Source organism: Cynocephalus volans, chromosome 9 (genome assembly GCF_027409185.1).
Source record: "Cynocephalus volans isolate mCynVol1 chromosome 9, mCynVol1.pri, whole genome shotgun sequence".
Taxonomy (NCBI): Eukaryota; Metazoa; Chordata; class Mammalia; order Dermoptera; family Cynocephalidae; genus Cynocephalus; species Cynocephalus volans.
The window spans coordinates 125,512,508-125,531,320 of NC_084468.1; the positions used below are offsets into that span (position 1 = coordinate 125,512,508).

Sequence of the window (18,813 nt, forward strand, 5' to 3'; positions counted from 1 at the left end):
CTGTTAATTTATGTAAATAACTTTCAAAATCTACTTGAGACCACATGATAGTGGGTGATTCTTTTTTGTTCTTTACCTTTTAAAATTAGTAACATATTTTAGAAAAGTGCACAAATCATCAGAATAAAGTTTGATGAATTATTCCAAAGTGAATATACCCATGTTATTAATACCCTAGTCAAGAAATAGAACATTATTGCCATACCAGAAATCCACCTTGTGACCCGTTTCAGCTACCATTTGGCCCCCCTCCTCAAAGTAACCACTATTTTAACTTCTGTTATCCTAAGTTTATCTTTCCTCTATTTGAATGTATTGTGTATAAATTTAATAGTAGATTATGTATTATTTTTGTGTCTGACTTCAACACAAAATTATGTTTGAGAGATTCATAGTATATATTTTTATACATAACATTAGTTCATCCTTTTTCATTGTCATATGGAATTTTATTGAATAAGTAAACCAAAATGTATACACCAAAATCAATTCTACTATTGATGGACTTTTGTGTAATTTTGGAATATTATGAATGACGCTTCTACAAGCATTCTTACAAATGTTTGGGGGAGCACATATGTATGTATTATGCATTTCTTAGATATATATCCAAGAACAATGCCTTAAATAGTGTATTTGACACCTGGACAAATCATCTTCTAATATGCTCCCATAGGCAACAAAATTATTTTTAGTAATGACTAGGTAATAAATAACAACACTGCTTATTTTCCTTATTTTTTCTTTAAAACCACCAATTCATAATTAAAAAACCAAAAATTTCAATTTGAAATGTTTTTTAAATTTAGTAAAATATTTCCTATATGAATAAAATTTTCACTTTCAAAACAAAATTAGTATACATCTCAGTTTGCATTACTTTACTGTTTTAAATTTTAGAAACAAAAACGTCAAGTATTTATGTAAAGTGACAGAATCGGGATGACTTGAGTTTTGATTTTGTCAGATAATCACTGGACAATCATTTTATTCTGAATCTAATGTCTTTGTGCAGAAATATATAGTATCACAGTAGCTGGAGACAAGAATTTTAACAATTCTGAACTTACTCTTCAAATAAACGTAGAAATGAGTCCATGTAATTCTATCACTGGGAGTTATCTGAATTAACTGTTATATAGCATATAAAATGTGTGAAAGGATAAGCAATAAAAACCTGCTAATTGGAAACTGAAATACATATTATTCAAAGGTGATATTGGCATCAATTGTTTAGAACTTAAACCAAGACAAGACTTTTTAGGGAAGAGTATTTGCCCATATGATATTGAGAATTTCTGGAGTAGACTGATAATAAAAATCAAACCATCCTTTAGCCATTTTTTTAACTTGTTTGCGTAAAATTCTCTATAGACAAGGGACACTCTGATTTCCTTCACCCTGACTGGGAGCTAAGTGTCCCCAACACCCTACACTGCTTAAGAGTAGAATTGCTGGTCACGGGGTGTGCATATGTTAGTTTAGTTGATTCTGCCTGCTTCTCAATGTCAGTACTGGATGCTAATTTACACTTCCCGCTAGCAGTATGTGACATTTCCAGCTGTTCTTATTTTCTTATCAGTATTTGGCCTGTCAGGTTTTCAATGTTAGCCAATCTCATAAGTGTATAATGGTATCTCAATGTAGTTTTAATCTGCATTTGCCAAATGACTAAGGAGGGTAAGTAGTATACATATGTTGTTGGATATGTTGGAGATCTTATTTTGTAAAGTGACTGTCCCAGTCTTTTGATCCCTGATTAGATTCTCTGGGTTTTTTAAAACAATGACTTGTAGGAGTTATTTACATATTTCGGATATACTGGTTAAGCACTTTACTGATTACAAGTACTGTACATTTCTTCTGTCATTCAGAGGTTACTTTTTTAACTCTCTTAATGGTATCACTTGCTGAATAGAGTTCCTCATTTAAAAATAACAGTAATTTATTAATATTTTGTTCTATGGTTAGTGATTTTGTGTTCTGTTAAGAACAGGAGTTCTTCCTTTTAGTACAGACCAATTTACCATTATTTTCTTTGATGGGTAGGGCTATTGTGTCCTTTTTGAAAGATATTTACTTACCAGTAGTCATAAAGATCATCTTTATTATTATTATATAGAAGCTTTAATGTATTGTCTATCACATATGGATTTAAAATCTTCCTGGAATTGATTTCTTTTAACGTGAGGTAAGGTAAGGGTCAACCCATGGAAATCCAACTCCCTTAGTACTATTTAATGAATATACCTTTTCCCCCAGTGCTCTGTACTGACACATTTGTTGTAAATCAAGTGACCGAATGTGTATGGATTGGGTTTTGTAATTTCAATTCTCTATCATTGCTCTTTTCATCTAAACTTGCATTAACAATTACTTTACCTTTATATTAATGTCTTTATATCTCCTGTATGAGTCCTACAGACTTCTTTGTTTGCCTTGATTTTTTTGGTGCCCTTTGCATTTACATATAAATTTAAAATCAGCTTGTCAATTTTTACCAAAATACCTGCTGGTGTTTTGCTTAGGATTGCATTGAATCTGTACATCAATTTGGGAAAAATTGGCATGTTTACCATACTGTGTCTTATGATCCTTGACAATGGTATATCCTTTATTTATTTAGATATTCTATAATTTCTGTCACTAATACTTTATAATTTTCTGCATTGAAGTCTTGTGTATATTTTGTTAAATTAATTCTATTGCATTTAATGTTTTTAAACTAGTTAACATTGTATTTTTTTATTTTACTTCGCAAAATACATTGTACTTGATTTTCATGCCCCTTTACCTGTTCCTCTCCACCTCCTCCCCTCCTCCCCTCACCACATCATATCTGTTCACTTGACTTAAATAGTTCAAGAAATTTTTGTGGTTATTCTTTCTTCTTCCTCTACACCCTCACCCTTTATTTGTTTGTGTGTTTGTTTATTTATTTATTTATTTATTTTTAGCTCCTACAAATAAGTGAGAACATGTGGTATTCCTCTTTCTGTGCCTGACTTGTTTCACTTAATATAATTTTCTCTAAGTCCATCCATGTTGTTGTGAATGGTGGTATTTCATTCTTTTTAAAAAAAATTGCATTTTCTAATTTTTTAGTTACTAGTATATGGAAATAGAATTGCTTTCTCTACACTTGTCTTATATTCAATCACTAGATTGATTCATTACTTAATTTTAATTTTATCTTTCATTTAAAAATTTTTTTGTTTAAAAATTCATGTTTCCTATATATGATAGTTTTATTACATCTGTATATAGATAAATACATACAGACACACACATAAACTTAGGTATATATGAGTGTACTTCAAAAAGTTCATGGAAAGATTCATACTATCTTTCAATTCTATTTTTCCAAGAACTTTTTGAAGTACTCTCATAGATATATAGACTTATAGATTGTTATTGTACTGATTAGGACCTCTAGTACAATTCTTAGTAGAGAGAGAGAACATTTTCTAGGTACCTGATATAAATATTTCATCCTTCAGTATGCTATAAGTTTTCAAGATATCCTTTATCATATAAAATAAGTTCTCTTCTACTTCTAGCTTGCTAAGAATTTCTAACAAAAATGAGTGTTGACTTTTATCATATACTTTTTGACATCTATTGAGAGATCACATGATTCTACATTTTTGTTCTCTAAATGTGGTGAATTATATTGATTGAAAACTGAATGTTAAACCAACCTTGCATTTCTAGAATAAATTCAACTTGGTTGTAGTATATTTTTTTTATATTCAATTGAGACAGTATCTAATATTGTGTGTAGAAAATTTGTATTTATGTTAATAAGGATCATTGGCCTATGATTTTTCCTTTCTTGCAATATTTTTGTCAAGTATCGTGATCAAGACTATGCTAGTCTCATAAAACATGCTGAAAATCATTCCACCATTTCCTGGTCTTTGGAAGAACTTTTGTAAGATGGGTGTTATTTTTCTTTCATTTTTAAACAACTTTCTTGAATAAATAAATGGTACTACTTAAAATGTACAATTTGATGAGTTTTGATACATATATATTGTGCTTTGTGATCCTTGATAGCACTATATCTGCCACTTATTTAGATGCTCCATTTATTTATTTTCCATATAAATATACATGACATGAATATATATGTTATATAAGTTTTATATGTTATATATTATTTATACATGTTATATATTATTTATACATGTTATATATAATATATTATATGCTATATATTATATTGTTTAATATATATGTTATATATTATTTTATGTTATATATTATAAATATATATGACATGAATATATATAAGTAAACTTATATATGTATTTATTCTACATATAAATATATATGGAGAGTATCTAATAAATGGAGGATCTAAATAAGTTACATATACATATGCATATCAGCACAATCAAGGTAATAAAAATATTCATTGCCCACAAAAGTTTTCTAGTGCCATTTTATAATCCATTCCTCTACCCACCAAATTCCATCCCGGGCAAGCACTGATCTACGTTCTATATCACTATACATTACTTTACATCTTTCTAGAACTTGTATGAATATAATCATGTAGTATGTACTTTAATTTTGTCTGGCTTCTTGCACTTGACATAATTACTTTGAAAATCATCCATGTCCCTGTCAACACTTGGTATAGTAAGTCATCTTAATTTCAGTGATTTTTGTGGGTGTGTAGTGGTATCTCTTTGTGGTTTGAATTTGCATTTTATTATTTTTATTTTAAAAATGTAATTAATTTTAAAATTGACACAATCTAAAAAAATTGACATAATAAAATTTATTCATTTTATACAGATTATGAATTTCGACAAATGCATAGAGTACTCTACATACCATAACAATCAAGACAGTACAGTTCAACCACTTCCGAATTCCTTTGTAGTCAAGCACTCTTCTTACCCCCAATTTTTGGCAGCCACTGACCTGTTCTTCTCCCCCAGTTTTCCTTTTCCAAAATGTCATGTAATGGAAGCATACAGTATGTGGCCATTAGAATCTGACTTCTTTCACTTAGCAAAACTGAATTTGAAATTTATCAATATTATTGCACACACAAATTGTTCATTCTTCTGTGCTGCTGAATAGTATTCCAGTGTATGGAGGTAGCAGTTTTTTTCATCTATTTATTGACTTAAAGACATTTGAATTGGTATTTATAAATAAAGTTTTGGAAATTATAAATAGTTTTCATAAACATTTATGCACCGGGGTTTCTATATGAATATACATTTTTTATTTTCTTGGGTAAATATATTTTTAAGTAACTGTCAAACTGTTCTCTGAAGTGGCTGTACTGTTTTGTATCCCACCAGTAGCGATGCATGAGAGTTCCAGTTGCTACACATTCTCATGTGGTATCTCATTGTGGTTTTAATTTGCATTTTTCTAATGACTAATAATGCTGAGCATCTTTTCTTTTGTTTGTTTGCCAACCATATATCTCTTTTCGTAATGTGTCTATTCAAATCTTTTGCTTATAATTTTTTTTAGTTGGGTACCTTTTCTCATATTGCTCAGTATTGAGAGTTACTTATAGGTGTTATTGTACATACAAATCCTTTTTCAGACATGTGATTTGCACATATTTTCCTCCAGTCTGTTGCTAGGCTTTTCCTTCTCTTAACAATGTTAAATGCTGAGCAAAACTTTCTAATTTCAATTAAGTTCAAGTTATCAATTCTTTACTTATGATATGTGTTTTTGATGTTATATCTAAGAACTCTTTCTCTAACCCAAAGTCAAAAATATTTTCATCTATGTCTCCTTCTAGAAATTTTAAAGTATTATGTTTTACATTTGCATTTTGAGTAAATTGTTGTATAAGATTTGAGGTATTGATGAAGGTTTATTTTTTGTATATGAACAAGCAGTGTTCCCAGCACTCTTTCCTGAAAAGTGTGTTTTGTTTTCATTGACTTATCCTAATACCTTTGTAAATGGTACTTTTTATTTTATTCAATAAAATGTATATTGATCTTGTATTCTGCAATCTTGTTAATCTCATTTTTTATTTCTAGCTTCTAGGTAGATTCCACTGGAGTTTCTATATAGTTGATCATGTTGTCCACAAATAAAGACAGTTTTACATATTCCCTTTGAACTTTACTGCCTTTTCTTTGTTTTTCTTGTCATATTGACCTGGCTAGAACCTTTAGTACAATGTCAAATAGAGGTGGTGAGAGTATATATATATATATATCTATATATATCTGTCTTGTTCTGATCTCAGGAAGAAAGAATACCATTAAGTGTTCACTGTAGACTTTGCATAGAATTTCCCTTATCAATTGATGAATTTCCCTTTTACTCCTTGTTTTCTTAAAGTTTATTCCAGAAATAAATTTTGGATTCTGTGAAATGCTTTTTATTTATCTATTGACATGGTCAGATAGTTTTCTTTATCTAGTTTGTTAACATGATGAATTATGCTGATGAATTTTTAAATGTTAAGCCATCTTATTTCTGTGACAAACTCCATGTGTTGAATTTGATTTGCTAAGATTTTGATTGGAATTGTGCATCACTTCACAAATAATATTGGTTGTCAGATTGCTCTCCTTGTAATATTGTCTGATTTTGAAATGAGGGTAATGCTGGCCTCATGGAATGAGTTGGAAAATATTCCCTCATTCAATTTTCTAAAGAAAAATATGATCTCATAGGTAGGTAACTATCAGGAAAAAAAAAAGAAAGTGGCTCAACTATGCATGTTCAGTTCCTCCTCACACTCAGCAATCAAAATAAGTCACTGAATGCATGGCAAGTTGTGTAATGTGTCAACACAAACCACAAATGTTATCCTAGGGGATGCTCCTAATTTCAAAACATGAAATTAAGATGAAAAGATGTCTACCATTATATATATATTTTTTCTTTCTAAAATTAAACAAATTCAAGTCTATACTTCTTTTTAGGAATAGGTTAGAGATCTCTGAAATCAAACTGTATTTTAGAGGCAAAGCATGTTTCAGAGATCCTTGAATTCAAGTGGATTCCTTGTCTATGAAGCCATCAAAGTACAGGCATAGAAAGAGTTACACTATCTTCAGTTTACATATTGGAAAACAGAAAACAACAGTGAACTGATTCATTCTGGGTTAATGGCAAAAGAAGACACCATGAGAACTCTTGCCTCTCATTGCAGTATTATAGTTGTTTCCTTAGTTACATTTATTTCTCAGTGAAATTACCTTTCATTTTTATCTTACTCGTGACTTTAGAATCTAACTAGAAATAAAATGCAACTTTACAGTACAGTAATTCTTATGGAAAGCAGGTTGCTTTTTAGTATAACCAAACCTCTTAAGGTTTGAGCACCTGGGCCTGGTCTCAGGCGTTTTTCTCACTACGCTCACTCCCTAGATGAAGTGGATGTCTGTTCTCCTCCCCCCGCCACTCCCCCAGTTCTTTCCTCTTGGGATTTGCTTTTTCCCAATGCCACATGATGTAGTGGAGCTGTCATTCAAAGTACTTTACTTCACCTGTCATAGAGGTAGAGAGGTGGCCCAAGCTGGCCCCCTAGAGTCTCTCCTCACCAAGACAAAGTGACTGAGCAGAGTCCTTTCAGGACTGATGATTGCTGGGAGAGAAAGGGTCTCTTTTTTTCTTGTGGAAAGTACCTTATAAATCTGGAGCTTGCAGGGACTTTCTGAAAAATGACACTAAAAGGAAAGCACAGCCAAAACTAACACCCCATGCAATGTTATATATGTATTTTCTGTGTGTGTCGGGGGGGGGGGGGACAGAGACAGAGAGACAGAGATACAGAGAACTAATATCATCATTTAAACATCAGGTATCAGATATGTCTAAAGCTCAATCAACACTTGCTCTTTTTCAGTTTATGAGTCAAGAAATTGCCTTTTTGTTTAAATTAGTTAAGGTTTTTTTTTTTTTTTGTCACTTTCAACCAAGTGCTGACTATTTTAAGCGTTTTTATTCATTTACATATACTGACAGCTTACACTATTACATTCCCACTTTAGACTCTCCTCTGAACTCTAGATTCCTAACTATGAATATACTTGACTTTCTGCTTGGATTGGATGACTCAGAGGCAGCTGAACCTACACTGTGCAAAGCCAAAATCTATTCCTGCTTCATGCTTCTGCTTCTCAGTACATTACCACCACCTTGCAGTCACTCAAGGAAGAAAGCTGAAGCTCACCTTAATTACCTGCTTCCTCTCTCTTCCCTCCTCCAGTCCCTCAACAATACCTGCCATTCTTACTTTCCAAATGTTACATGAATCTTCCAACTTCTCTTCATTTTTACTATCTCAAACCCAGTCCAAGACAATGCTGTCACCCACTATATTGCAATATCTTTCCAAATGCCTCACCACTTTCAGGCTTTATTTCCCACCATCTACTACCTGTACATGACCTTGAATGATGTTTTGAAAATATAAACTAGGTCACTTTACTCTCCTGCTTGGAACCTTGTACTTGTTTTCTATTGCATGTAAAGTAAGCCCTGAATTCCTTTTCACAGTCTAAAAGACTTTTGGTAATTCTAATCTCATCTGTCCCCAGTCCCATGCTAGGTGGCCCCACACACACTGCCCCTCTGCTTGCCTTCTCCTTTCCTTTGGTTGATGCTTCTCTTCCTTTGGAGCTCAGTCTAGATCACATATCCTCAGAGAGATCAACTCTGACCACCCTATCTAAAGCAAGTATGACAGACAACATTATTCTCTTTCAAAACTTGAATATTCACTTTTTAGCAGACATCATAATAATTGTCCCTTAGTTAATTTTCTTTTTGTCTGCCTTTCTCACTAGACTGGACTATATGTTCCATGAATGGAAGAGCCATACCTCTTGTCTACCAGTAAACACAGGTGTCTAACTCAGTGTCAGCTACACAAATATTCAATACGTGTATATGTGCTGAAAAGAATGAACAGATAAATGTACAAATGAATGAATCATATAGAATATGATACTGAAGAATTAGAACAAAGGAGACTAATTACACTTAGAGTGATGTGGGAGGATTGCTTTGAAATAAGAGGCATATGAGTTAAACCCTGATTGACAGCTTTGGAATGGTAGGAAGGAAAGAAATAGACTTAGAGAAAACCTTGTGTGTGTGCTGTGTGTGAGTGTGCACGTGTGTTAGGGACATGCACTTTGTACACAGACTCCTAGTGTGGATATGTGTGGAGGGTAGAAGGGCAGGGGATGGAAAATAAGCCTTAATAGAAAAGGTGAGGCCAAACTGTGGATTTCATTGAATACCGGACTTCATTTAGTTTGGACGGAACTGTAGTTACAGGGATAATAAAGGATGCATATAAAGAAAATTGCTTTGGCAATGGAAAAAGAAGGTAACAGTGATAAAGAGATACGGTGGTAAAATTTACAAACCTTAGTGAAAAATGGAATTTTTATATGTGAACAAAGATGGAGGAGTCAAAGCTGATTCAAACTGGTCAACCTGTGTGACTAGGATACAAATTCCATCAGCAGAGACAAGGTGTGTGTAAAACCTGAAAGGGGTGTGTGTAAATTGGGAGGAGGGCAATGAAATTATGAATGTCCTAAAACACATACATTCACAAATAGCCAGCAGATACTTGGAACGCTGGTGATGAAACCTAGCTAAAAAATTAAGGATAAATTAATCAATAAGCAACAACCATCAAATTTTTGAGTATGTACTATGAGCTGAGAATATCAGTCAGGGTTTAGTTTAGGAAACAGAATACTGCCCAGTTATCCTAGCAGAATATATATTAGTACCTTAAATACAGGGAATTAGATGTTTATAAAATCATTGAAAAGCCTGGAGGAACCAATGTCAAAAGTGGACCCTTGTCAGGCTTCTGGCTTCAAGCTTCTCTGATCCAGTTGTCGGAAATTATGATTGCCACCTGGACGTCAGGAAAATGCTACTTCTGTGGCTTCCACCACTGCCAAAGTCACAGCCATTCCAGCTAGCAAACTGGTGAGTTGACGATAGATATGGGAGTTCAGTGGCTGCTTACAGTCTACTGCAGTATGCCTGTCTGCCCTCACTGGTGCAAACATAAATTGCCTCCAGCTCCTTTCTGCCTTCCTTCTGCCTTCCAAACATGGTATAGGTGGATCTCATTGGCAGAACCTACATAATATCCTGAACTCTTATGCAACGTGTGCTGAGGAAATGTAGTTTTTAGTTTTCCATCCCTTATGTTTCAGGTGGTGGGACTTCAGGGGCATAAAATATAATGGGAATGGCTGCTTGGTGCCGGCAGAGAAGATCTAGCACAGCGGGAATTGTGCAAAGGCCCACACATACACTTTCTACTTCTCACTAAGACATAGTAAGTCATATTATTACCTTCATTTTATAGATAAAAAAATGAAAACACAGAAACAGTAAGTAATTCGACATAGGTCCACATCTAATAAGTGGGGGAAACAAGATTGTATCCAGGCATTCTGACTCAAAAACCCACATTCTTTGGTCTTGTGTTGAAGTTTTCCCCTTAGAAATAATAGTTGTAGACCTCAAGGGGTAGAATGCCAACTGAGCAAAGAAGAATACTCGATCCAAACTTTTGGGCAATTCCTAAACACGTGAAACAAGGTACAGGAAGCAGAAGGAGCAGCAGAGACTAGAAAGTTTAGAAAAGAATTGGGAGTGTTAGAAGTATGCACCATGAAGTCAAAGAAAGTGAACGGTCACAAAGGAGGTGATGGATTATGGTTGAGTGGCTTAAAAATAGAGAAGCCATCATGCTAGGCAAAAGACAGATCATTATTGTCACTGTTATTATTTAATTCTGAAACTAAAATCTATGGTGAAAAACAAAGCCATATGGATTAGGAGACAGAATACAGCTTTTAACAGTTGAATACCACATTCCTGGTGTTCTACCTAAATGTGCTTTTTCCATTCCTTTCCTTTTTGACTTAAAGTTTATTAAAATACTTAAGTTCTTGAGTTACCCTTATTAATCAAAACCATCATGAGAACAGAGAGTTCAGCGTTTGTTATTATGTGGATAGAGCCACAGAATCATGCCCATGCGGCTACTTTGGCTTAGAATGGGTGCAGGCCTGACAAGCTCCAACTACATCCATCCACCCACCTGATTCTACTCTCTCGTGAAATATGTAGTCCTGGAACAAATCTTATGAGCCCTTTATTGTACAATGAATTGAGTGGGAATATCACTTTCTTATGATACTCAAGAAGCCTTTGCAGGGATGTTTAAGATAACATAGTACTACTACTTCATTCAGGCTACGCTTCTGCTTTTTTGGCAGGCAGTATTTTGCTATAATTCACGATGCATTGTGCCATAGTGGAGCTACCTCCAGAACTGTTTCTGCTCCGATACAGAAAGACACATTAGTACAAACACATGCTGACGATGATAATATTACAGAAGAAGAATCTCTCTTGCTGCAGGATCAGATATGCTCTTGATATTCTCCAGATGGCAAAACTTCATTCCTTCTTTACATATAAGCAGGGGCCTCACTTGGTTAATTCCTTTGCAACAAGATCTAATTAAAACTCTGGAATTTGCTTTCTACTATCAACTTCTATAATGAATTATAAATAATCAGATCTGAATAGCCTGTAAGGAAAAGTTATCCCAGTGTGTTCAAATGACTCTGTACATAATCTTGACACAGAGATCAATGTTGAACCACTGACACCTGGTTCTTAAACCTTTTTAAAATTGTGGTTGATTTTCACCTCCACAGAATAGCAACCCTGAAAAGTGCACTCTGCTAGTGAAAATGAGACTAACCTATTATCAATGAAAAATTTTCACTGTAATTGTAGTCCAGCAGAAAATGAGCCTATTCACTTTGAAATATTGTTTAGACTACCCTTCTGATATTTTAGTTAATGTCTAAACATTGCCACCCTGATGAAAACGAAAACAAAATGTAAAATAAGGAGAAAAAGACAAAAACATAAAAAATAAAAATCACATTTATTTAAACAAAAATATAAACACACAGTGTACAATGAATATGGTTTACACAGAATAATAAAACAAAAATGATATTTCTTCAAATGACAATATAAAATGAGTGTATTTACTGTGCCTCATTTCCTAGGAATACACGTTACTCGTTCATCTAGAATATATATTTCACATAAAAAGAAAACAAATGCCACCCTTTCAGATGAGTACCATAAGAATCTGAAAATTAGGTGTTGGTTTAAGTAATAAAACATCCACTTGAGAAGTATAAGTGTACTAAGGATTGTATGTATGCAGTGAGGGGAGGTATCTACACAGTTACAGATATATGCAGTCCAGCTTTTGAAAGTTCTTTAACGTGAATATTTTAAATGTTGATAGTGATATAAAAGCATCACAAGAATCATATAGATAATATAGCAACCTATATTATCTATATTTCATCTCTCTCTCTATATAAAATCATATATATAAAATGAGTCAAAATTGCCTGTTAGTATACAAAATCATACCAGGTCATCTTTAAAGATGTGCTATTGAATTATGCCCTTTTATGACCTGGCAGTAATTTAGATGATTTTAGGATTATTGTGAATATATTCATACCACAAGTGTGAAAAGGCAATATCTTCTTCCTAAAGAACTGTATTTACTAAAAGATATATTTTATTAGCAAGATATGGTTTATCAGGCAACATTACTCGTATTAGGTCTTCTTTCCCTAGATATTTACTCTCTGGGTACTATTCTTAATTGTGAGATTTCTTTTTTAGTTTAAAAATCTAAATATGCGTACAATCTATAAAAAGTCCAGCTCAGGAAAGCTGATTGCATGTACATTTCTTTGGTTAATATTACGTTACAATTTTTCCTCCTTTCTCCTTGTTACTAATAGCTAGACATGATTTGTTTCTTTTAAATCAGAAATATTTTAGACATTCTCTTACTTGCTTAGAAATAAAATTCAGTGATTAATGGAAACAATGACTCAGAAAAAATGCAAATTTCCATACCTTACACACCTAACTGGCCTGCAATATTTTACTTAAAACATTATTTTTGTTTTCCTACTCTTAAACACAGTTTTTGCTATAGGTAACATCTCTTTGGTTACAAAGTCCTAACTTAAAACTGCCAAAGAAACAAAAGATATAAGGTATTGGGATTTTATAAAGCTAAGAAACATAAATATGGGAAAAAAGCATAGCTTATGCAGATTGCAGCTTGGCTAAATTAACTGCAGTTTTCAGCAAATAATTGCTTTTAGTATTGCTTAATTTGTAAAGCCTCGCACTATCAGGGACGCCTTGTGATCAGTATGTTTGCTTCACTCCGTAACTGCTGATCACAGTTTTCTCAGACCAGTTTCTTAAATCTGTGATAAAAGTTAATTTATTTACTAAAAGATTACAAATGGCATCCTATATATTGAACTAAACAAATGATATAGCATCCTGCTTGGAAATCAAGCACCTAAAACATCTGTGGCGATTTAGCATACCGCCAGAGTTTAATTCATTTAATCTAACAGTGTGAGTTCAATTGAGCTATATTTATTAGTATCTGGGAACAGTAATATGTTACTGTTTTTCCTACTTTTAGCTAATGCCAAAATTATAAGCTTAAAAATTGATACTGATTAGGTTAACATTTCTCTGAGTTTAGCTGTGAGTTACTGCTTATACTAAAGCTGCATTGCTAAGATTTTCCTTAAAGAACACATCATCGAGAATTTTTTTAAATGATTGCTATGATTTAATAATTTAATTATGAGTAAAATACAGACATCAAATATATAGCCTAATGAAGTCTTTAAAGAGGGTAAAAAAACAAAACAAAATCATAGCCATCTAAAAATGAGTGATTGTATTTAATATCATTTTAATACTTTTATAGTGCTTCCAATAATTTATTGTTTTCTAGAGAAAAAGTAATGGTGGCATTCAGTTGTGCATTAGTAAATGTTTAGCAACAGGCTTTCCAGGAATTAAAAGCCCTAATTTGCCAGTTTCTACGTTGTAAATACTCCCACAGTGGCCAACTTCAAGCTACCAATGTAGTGCTACTGCATACGGAAGAAACGCGCAATAGCACACAATCATGCAGTATTTCCACTGTAAAGTTACAATAGACATAAATAACCTCAAGAGCATAGATAAATAGTAACATACAGCAAAATAGTTAGGAAGTAGTAAGTTTTAATCACTACCTTTGCTTTTAATAAAACATATTCAATTGTATTTTATAATTTAATATTTAACAATGGTTGTGTTTTAAAGCCAGCTTCACAAAATTCCTGAATTTTTAGTGACCAACATTCATAGTCAGTATGAGTCAGTATGAGCCAGTTCCAGCACACGCCTGGTACTGTCACTCTTGACACACTATCTAGTCTTTACAGAGGGACGGGTTTGATATGCTTGGGAAGAAAAGCATTACTCGATACACATCAGAATTTTTTTTTTCTCACCTTGACTCTTATTTTATGCAAAATATCATACACAGTTAAATTAAAAAAAGAGAAGTATCTTTCATCCAAATAATAGCTTTTAAGTCTCCACAGTTTTTCAGAAGAGGTGTTAGTCTGAAAAAGTAACGGCTGGAGGTTGGTTATCTGGAGTACTGCCCTAACCAGGCAGTTTGTCATTTTAGTACAATTCGTCACCTGGATCAAATGCTTGCTCTGACCCACTGGATTATGGGACTGACCAAACTATGTGCATGGAAGTGTTGTTTTGGCAACGTGTGGATAAAATGAAAGGAAATATTTAAAAGAAAAAAACAACCGCATAAGAAATAAATGAATGATTGCATCTAAGGGTGAATCTGTTTTTTCAATATAATATTTAAAATTTTTCTGTTTAAGCTGTTTTGAGGAACATTTCCAGACTCTGGATCTTTTGTCCCTGAGTCAACCGTAATCAAGGTTCCATCTTTCCTTGTCTTTAAATATGTTTTTCCCGAGATTCAGTAAACAGCTAATCCAGAACTGATATCTGCATTTGATAATGATAAAGGAAAAACATATTTTTGAGCAAAAAAAAAAAAAAGTTCCTTTGAAATGTCATTTTCTTGGTTCATTTTTTGGCTCAACATGATCTCCTAAAATAGGCCAGCTGATGTATCTTTTAAATGAAAATATACCTAGAAAAATATTGCTACAGCTGTGTTTGTACAAGGAAGATTTAAAGACATTTTTGTTGAACATGGCCTCTTTGATTTAGAAAACCTTAATAACTTTAGAAGTAGTGAAGAAGTTGTCCAAGGGTATTTAGACTATCTCTCAGGAAAGGAGCAATATTGTTGTCAAAATGAAACGTGAATTTTCTCAATGAAATTCACTTTTAGAAATGGGCACAAATACAGGCTTTTTATGAGAAAATTTAGATGACCATGCTAATAATAAATGAAAATTCATGTGTTTGCATTACAGTAAGCTCCGTACATTGAGACTCGTGTGTTAGTATTTATTTTTTAAAAAATCTTTGAAATGTCTTCTAAAAATAGAAACCCCTACTGTTGTTTTTCTAGTTATAAATAATTTTCCATATTTTAGTCAAGAGGTTTCGTTTTTTAAAACATTTTTTTAAAAGTTTCTAAGAGTATTAACAGGATGATAAATCATTTAAGGTCTCCTGGAACTCAGACTACCATTTGATATACTGAATGAGGCTTGATAGCTGTTCAAGGAGACCTTTATCATCCCAACCTCTTTATCCTAAATTCAATGTGGGAATGAAAATAACCACAAATCCCACGATTTTCAAATGAAATTGAACAATTCAATAATTTAATTATTGAAATGGAGAATGAAGTACAATAAAGAACATCAAGATAATTTTATCTATAAGTAGATCCAGAGTACACAGTATATTTTCATTAAAAAAGCTGCACATAGTCTGGCAACTGCCTCAATTATAATGCTTGCAGGTCACTAGCTAAAATAAGAAGTCGATAATTCTAGCATGAAAAGCCCCAAGGGTTATCTAAAATTTGTAGTAACTCGAAAAATTCAACATGGGGCTAGAACTCTATTTGAAATTCTTATTTCAACAGGCATCTTAGGTGAGGAGCTATCACAGTAGCTATGGAAAGCGCCCATATCATCCATTGGATGTGGCCAGAGCTAAGATCTGTCTGTGGAATAAGTCTCTGGCATTTCCAAGCCAGAGTTATGCTCTGGGTAGCACGCTTCTTTCATAAGAAAGGAAGAGGAATAAACTTTTTAAATTTGGAAAAAATAGGTTTTTATTTGTTCAGACTTTCATACTCTAAGCTTCAATACCAGTGATAAATTCTAACTTTAATTCAACTAACAGGTATTCTCTCAATTTCCATGCATATTGAGCATAGCAATTTGGACAAGGGACAAGCCACAGGCTAGGAAGGTAAGGAGAAATTGTAACCCCGATTCTGCAATTATCTAGCTGGGTGGTTGGGGGTGATTGGCCTTAATTTACCCACTTTTTGAATCATGTTATCATACAAGATGGTCTCTAAGGACAATTATTAATTCAGAATTTTGGAAAACTTATGAATGGTGTTATTTTAGTGAGTGAGAAAAAATTCAAAACTCAGGGTAACAGAAAATAATTATTTTAGTTTACCATTAGTTATGGTGGCATATGTTTTAAAGGTTTATTCATGTGTACTAACATGCACCGAACTGCGTACTTACACCAAGATGACTGCTAGAAACATCTCAAAGATTTCACTGACATTTATGAACTTCACTACATAAAGTTCAGGCTGATGGGGATTTTCATTCTGGCCATAAAGAGACTGTTACCCCTATTTCCTTGCAATTGCAGTTCCTTGCAACGTTTTGTCTATAACACTATTCAACTTTCTGTATCGCCACTTCCACAGCTGGGACACACAACCCACATCAGGGTTTCAAAAAGATACCGTGGTTTTGAAAGGTCCGTTTGCTGCTGTACTAACCCTGTTCACATACCTGTTTAGGAAGAGTGGTCACATCTTAACCGGATGACAAAGGTCTTTACCAACACACCTGCAAACTGCCTCAACTGTCAAGATCGTGCGTTAACTCTACCTAAGTTTTATTTGCTAGAAAATTATTTTGAAATTCCATAAGTGGGTTCTCAGGTTGTGTGTGTTCTCACAGGCTGTGATGTAGTATCACAGAAAAAGTCTCTTTCTTCTTTATCCTCTCCTTATTTTGGATGGAGAGTACCACCCTCTGAGTCACCTCTAGTCCTATTGAAGCAATTTAGGTTTTCTCAGAATGTCTTTTATTAAATACTCCACGAATAAAATTTATACTGATTTTTGAATTTGAACGGATCTCAATCAGTGAAGGTCAATACATTCAGGCTTAGGACTAGAAGTGGCAATATTAAGGAAGGTTTGGTTTTTTTATGGATTTCTTTCAGAGTAATATGCTGATAACTGATTCACAAGTAATTCCTAGATTTGGGCAAACATCTGTGATAAGCTATGCTCACAAGTTCACGACAATAAAAACATAAAAATAAAAGACCAAGATGGAGATTCTCCAACTGAAACGTATTTGTGTTGGTAAACGTATTACATGTCGGTAAACTTAAGTATCAGCTTTTCCATAAGTCCCCTCTGGAGGTCTGTAGTACTTGGGAAATGCCATCAGCTGTAGCATGTTGAAAGCATACTTTCTGCATTTGATATTCTTCAGGACATTTTCTATGCGGCATCCTTCTCTGGTGAAAGGGGAAAAAGTACAACTTCATGAAACAGAATAAATAAATATGCTTTATTTGTTCAATGCAGAGTTGCAGCAACAGTCCAAGTAAAAATAACAAAGATTCAACTCTACATTTTCTTTTTTCCACAAGTGATGATACATCTTACAAAATTAAATCCTAGGCCAGGCCCAATACCATTATTGCCCTCGGAAAGAGATGATTAAATTCTCTTTGCTCTTAACAGGTATTTAAGGTTTAATAAACTCTTTAAATATAATTTGCTCCACAATACAGCTTCACTTTAGTTTCATAAATATATCTGCCTTTTTATAACTTCCATAAATTAATTTCTCAGTCTCTTTAAAACACATTAAAATCTATATGTAGCCCTAAGGGTACAGGTTCTAGGAATAAGGCATTTAATTTATTAAGTCTGGCCCTATAGATTTTTAAAGAAAACTTTCATCTCTATTTTACTTCATTATTTTAGCTGTGCAACGAAGAGAGAAAATGGCTTTCTGAACAGCCTAGTCCAAGTCTCAGCTTTATAAAGGAAGAGTGCTTGTCCATAGACAGTACAAAAGTCATAGGTGCTTAAAATGGTGCATCAGGACACAAACAAGACCTTGTTAAAAAGAATAGAAAAGTTCTCTTAAAGCCAAATCAACCCAAACAATAGTTACAAACAAGTAAATTTAATTACAAAACATAAATAGCCATTCTCTCCATAGAGTTACTTGACAAAAAAGGGGTTAATTGCAACAGAGAAGTTAAGTGACAAGTTAAAGAACCAAACAGAAGTTTCTATCAAGTGATGGCAATTATTATATTAGCACAGTGGAAATAAAGTCTTCATTCAGCCTCCCACATCTCTAGGACTTGTCTCAGGGTTTCAGTATGTTGTGCAAATTCAGTCTTAATTTCTTTGATAAACAGAACGGGAAGAGGAACAGGAGGTTCAGAACTTCAAGCTTTCAGGATTCTGTCCTTTGTCTTATTCCAAAGACAGTAATTTAAAAATTCTTCTTGAGTTAGTTAACAGTGGGAAACACGTTTTTATGAACAAAAAAAGCAAAATAATTCACTTAATGCAATGCATAGTATTTTTTGTTTTTTAGAGTTGAGGGAGAAAAACACAGTTTAAACATTTTCTTTTTAAATTCTGTGAATCTGAAAATGTAG

At 33.3% G+C, this 18,813-nt stretch overlaps 1 protein-coding gene across 1 annotated transcript in view; it reads right to left on the reverse strand.

The window, feature by feature from the left end:
• Positions 1 to 11,981: 11,981 nt before the first annotated feature.
• Positions 11,982 to 18,813, reverse strand: part of INPP4B (inositol polyphosphate-4-phosphatase type II B) — a 349,938-nt gene continuing 343,106 nt past the window's right edge. The window contains exon 21 of the mRNA XM_063108552.1: positions 11,982 to 17,646. Coding sequence (XP_062964622.1) covers positions 17,514 to 17,646 — 133 coding nt within the window. The 3' untranslated portion in view covers positions 11,982 to 17,513. The remainder of the gene's footprint in view (positions 17,647 to 18,813) is intronic.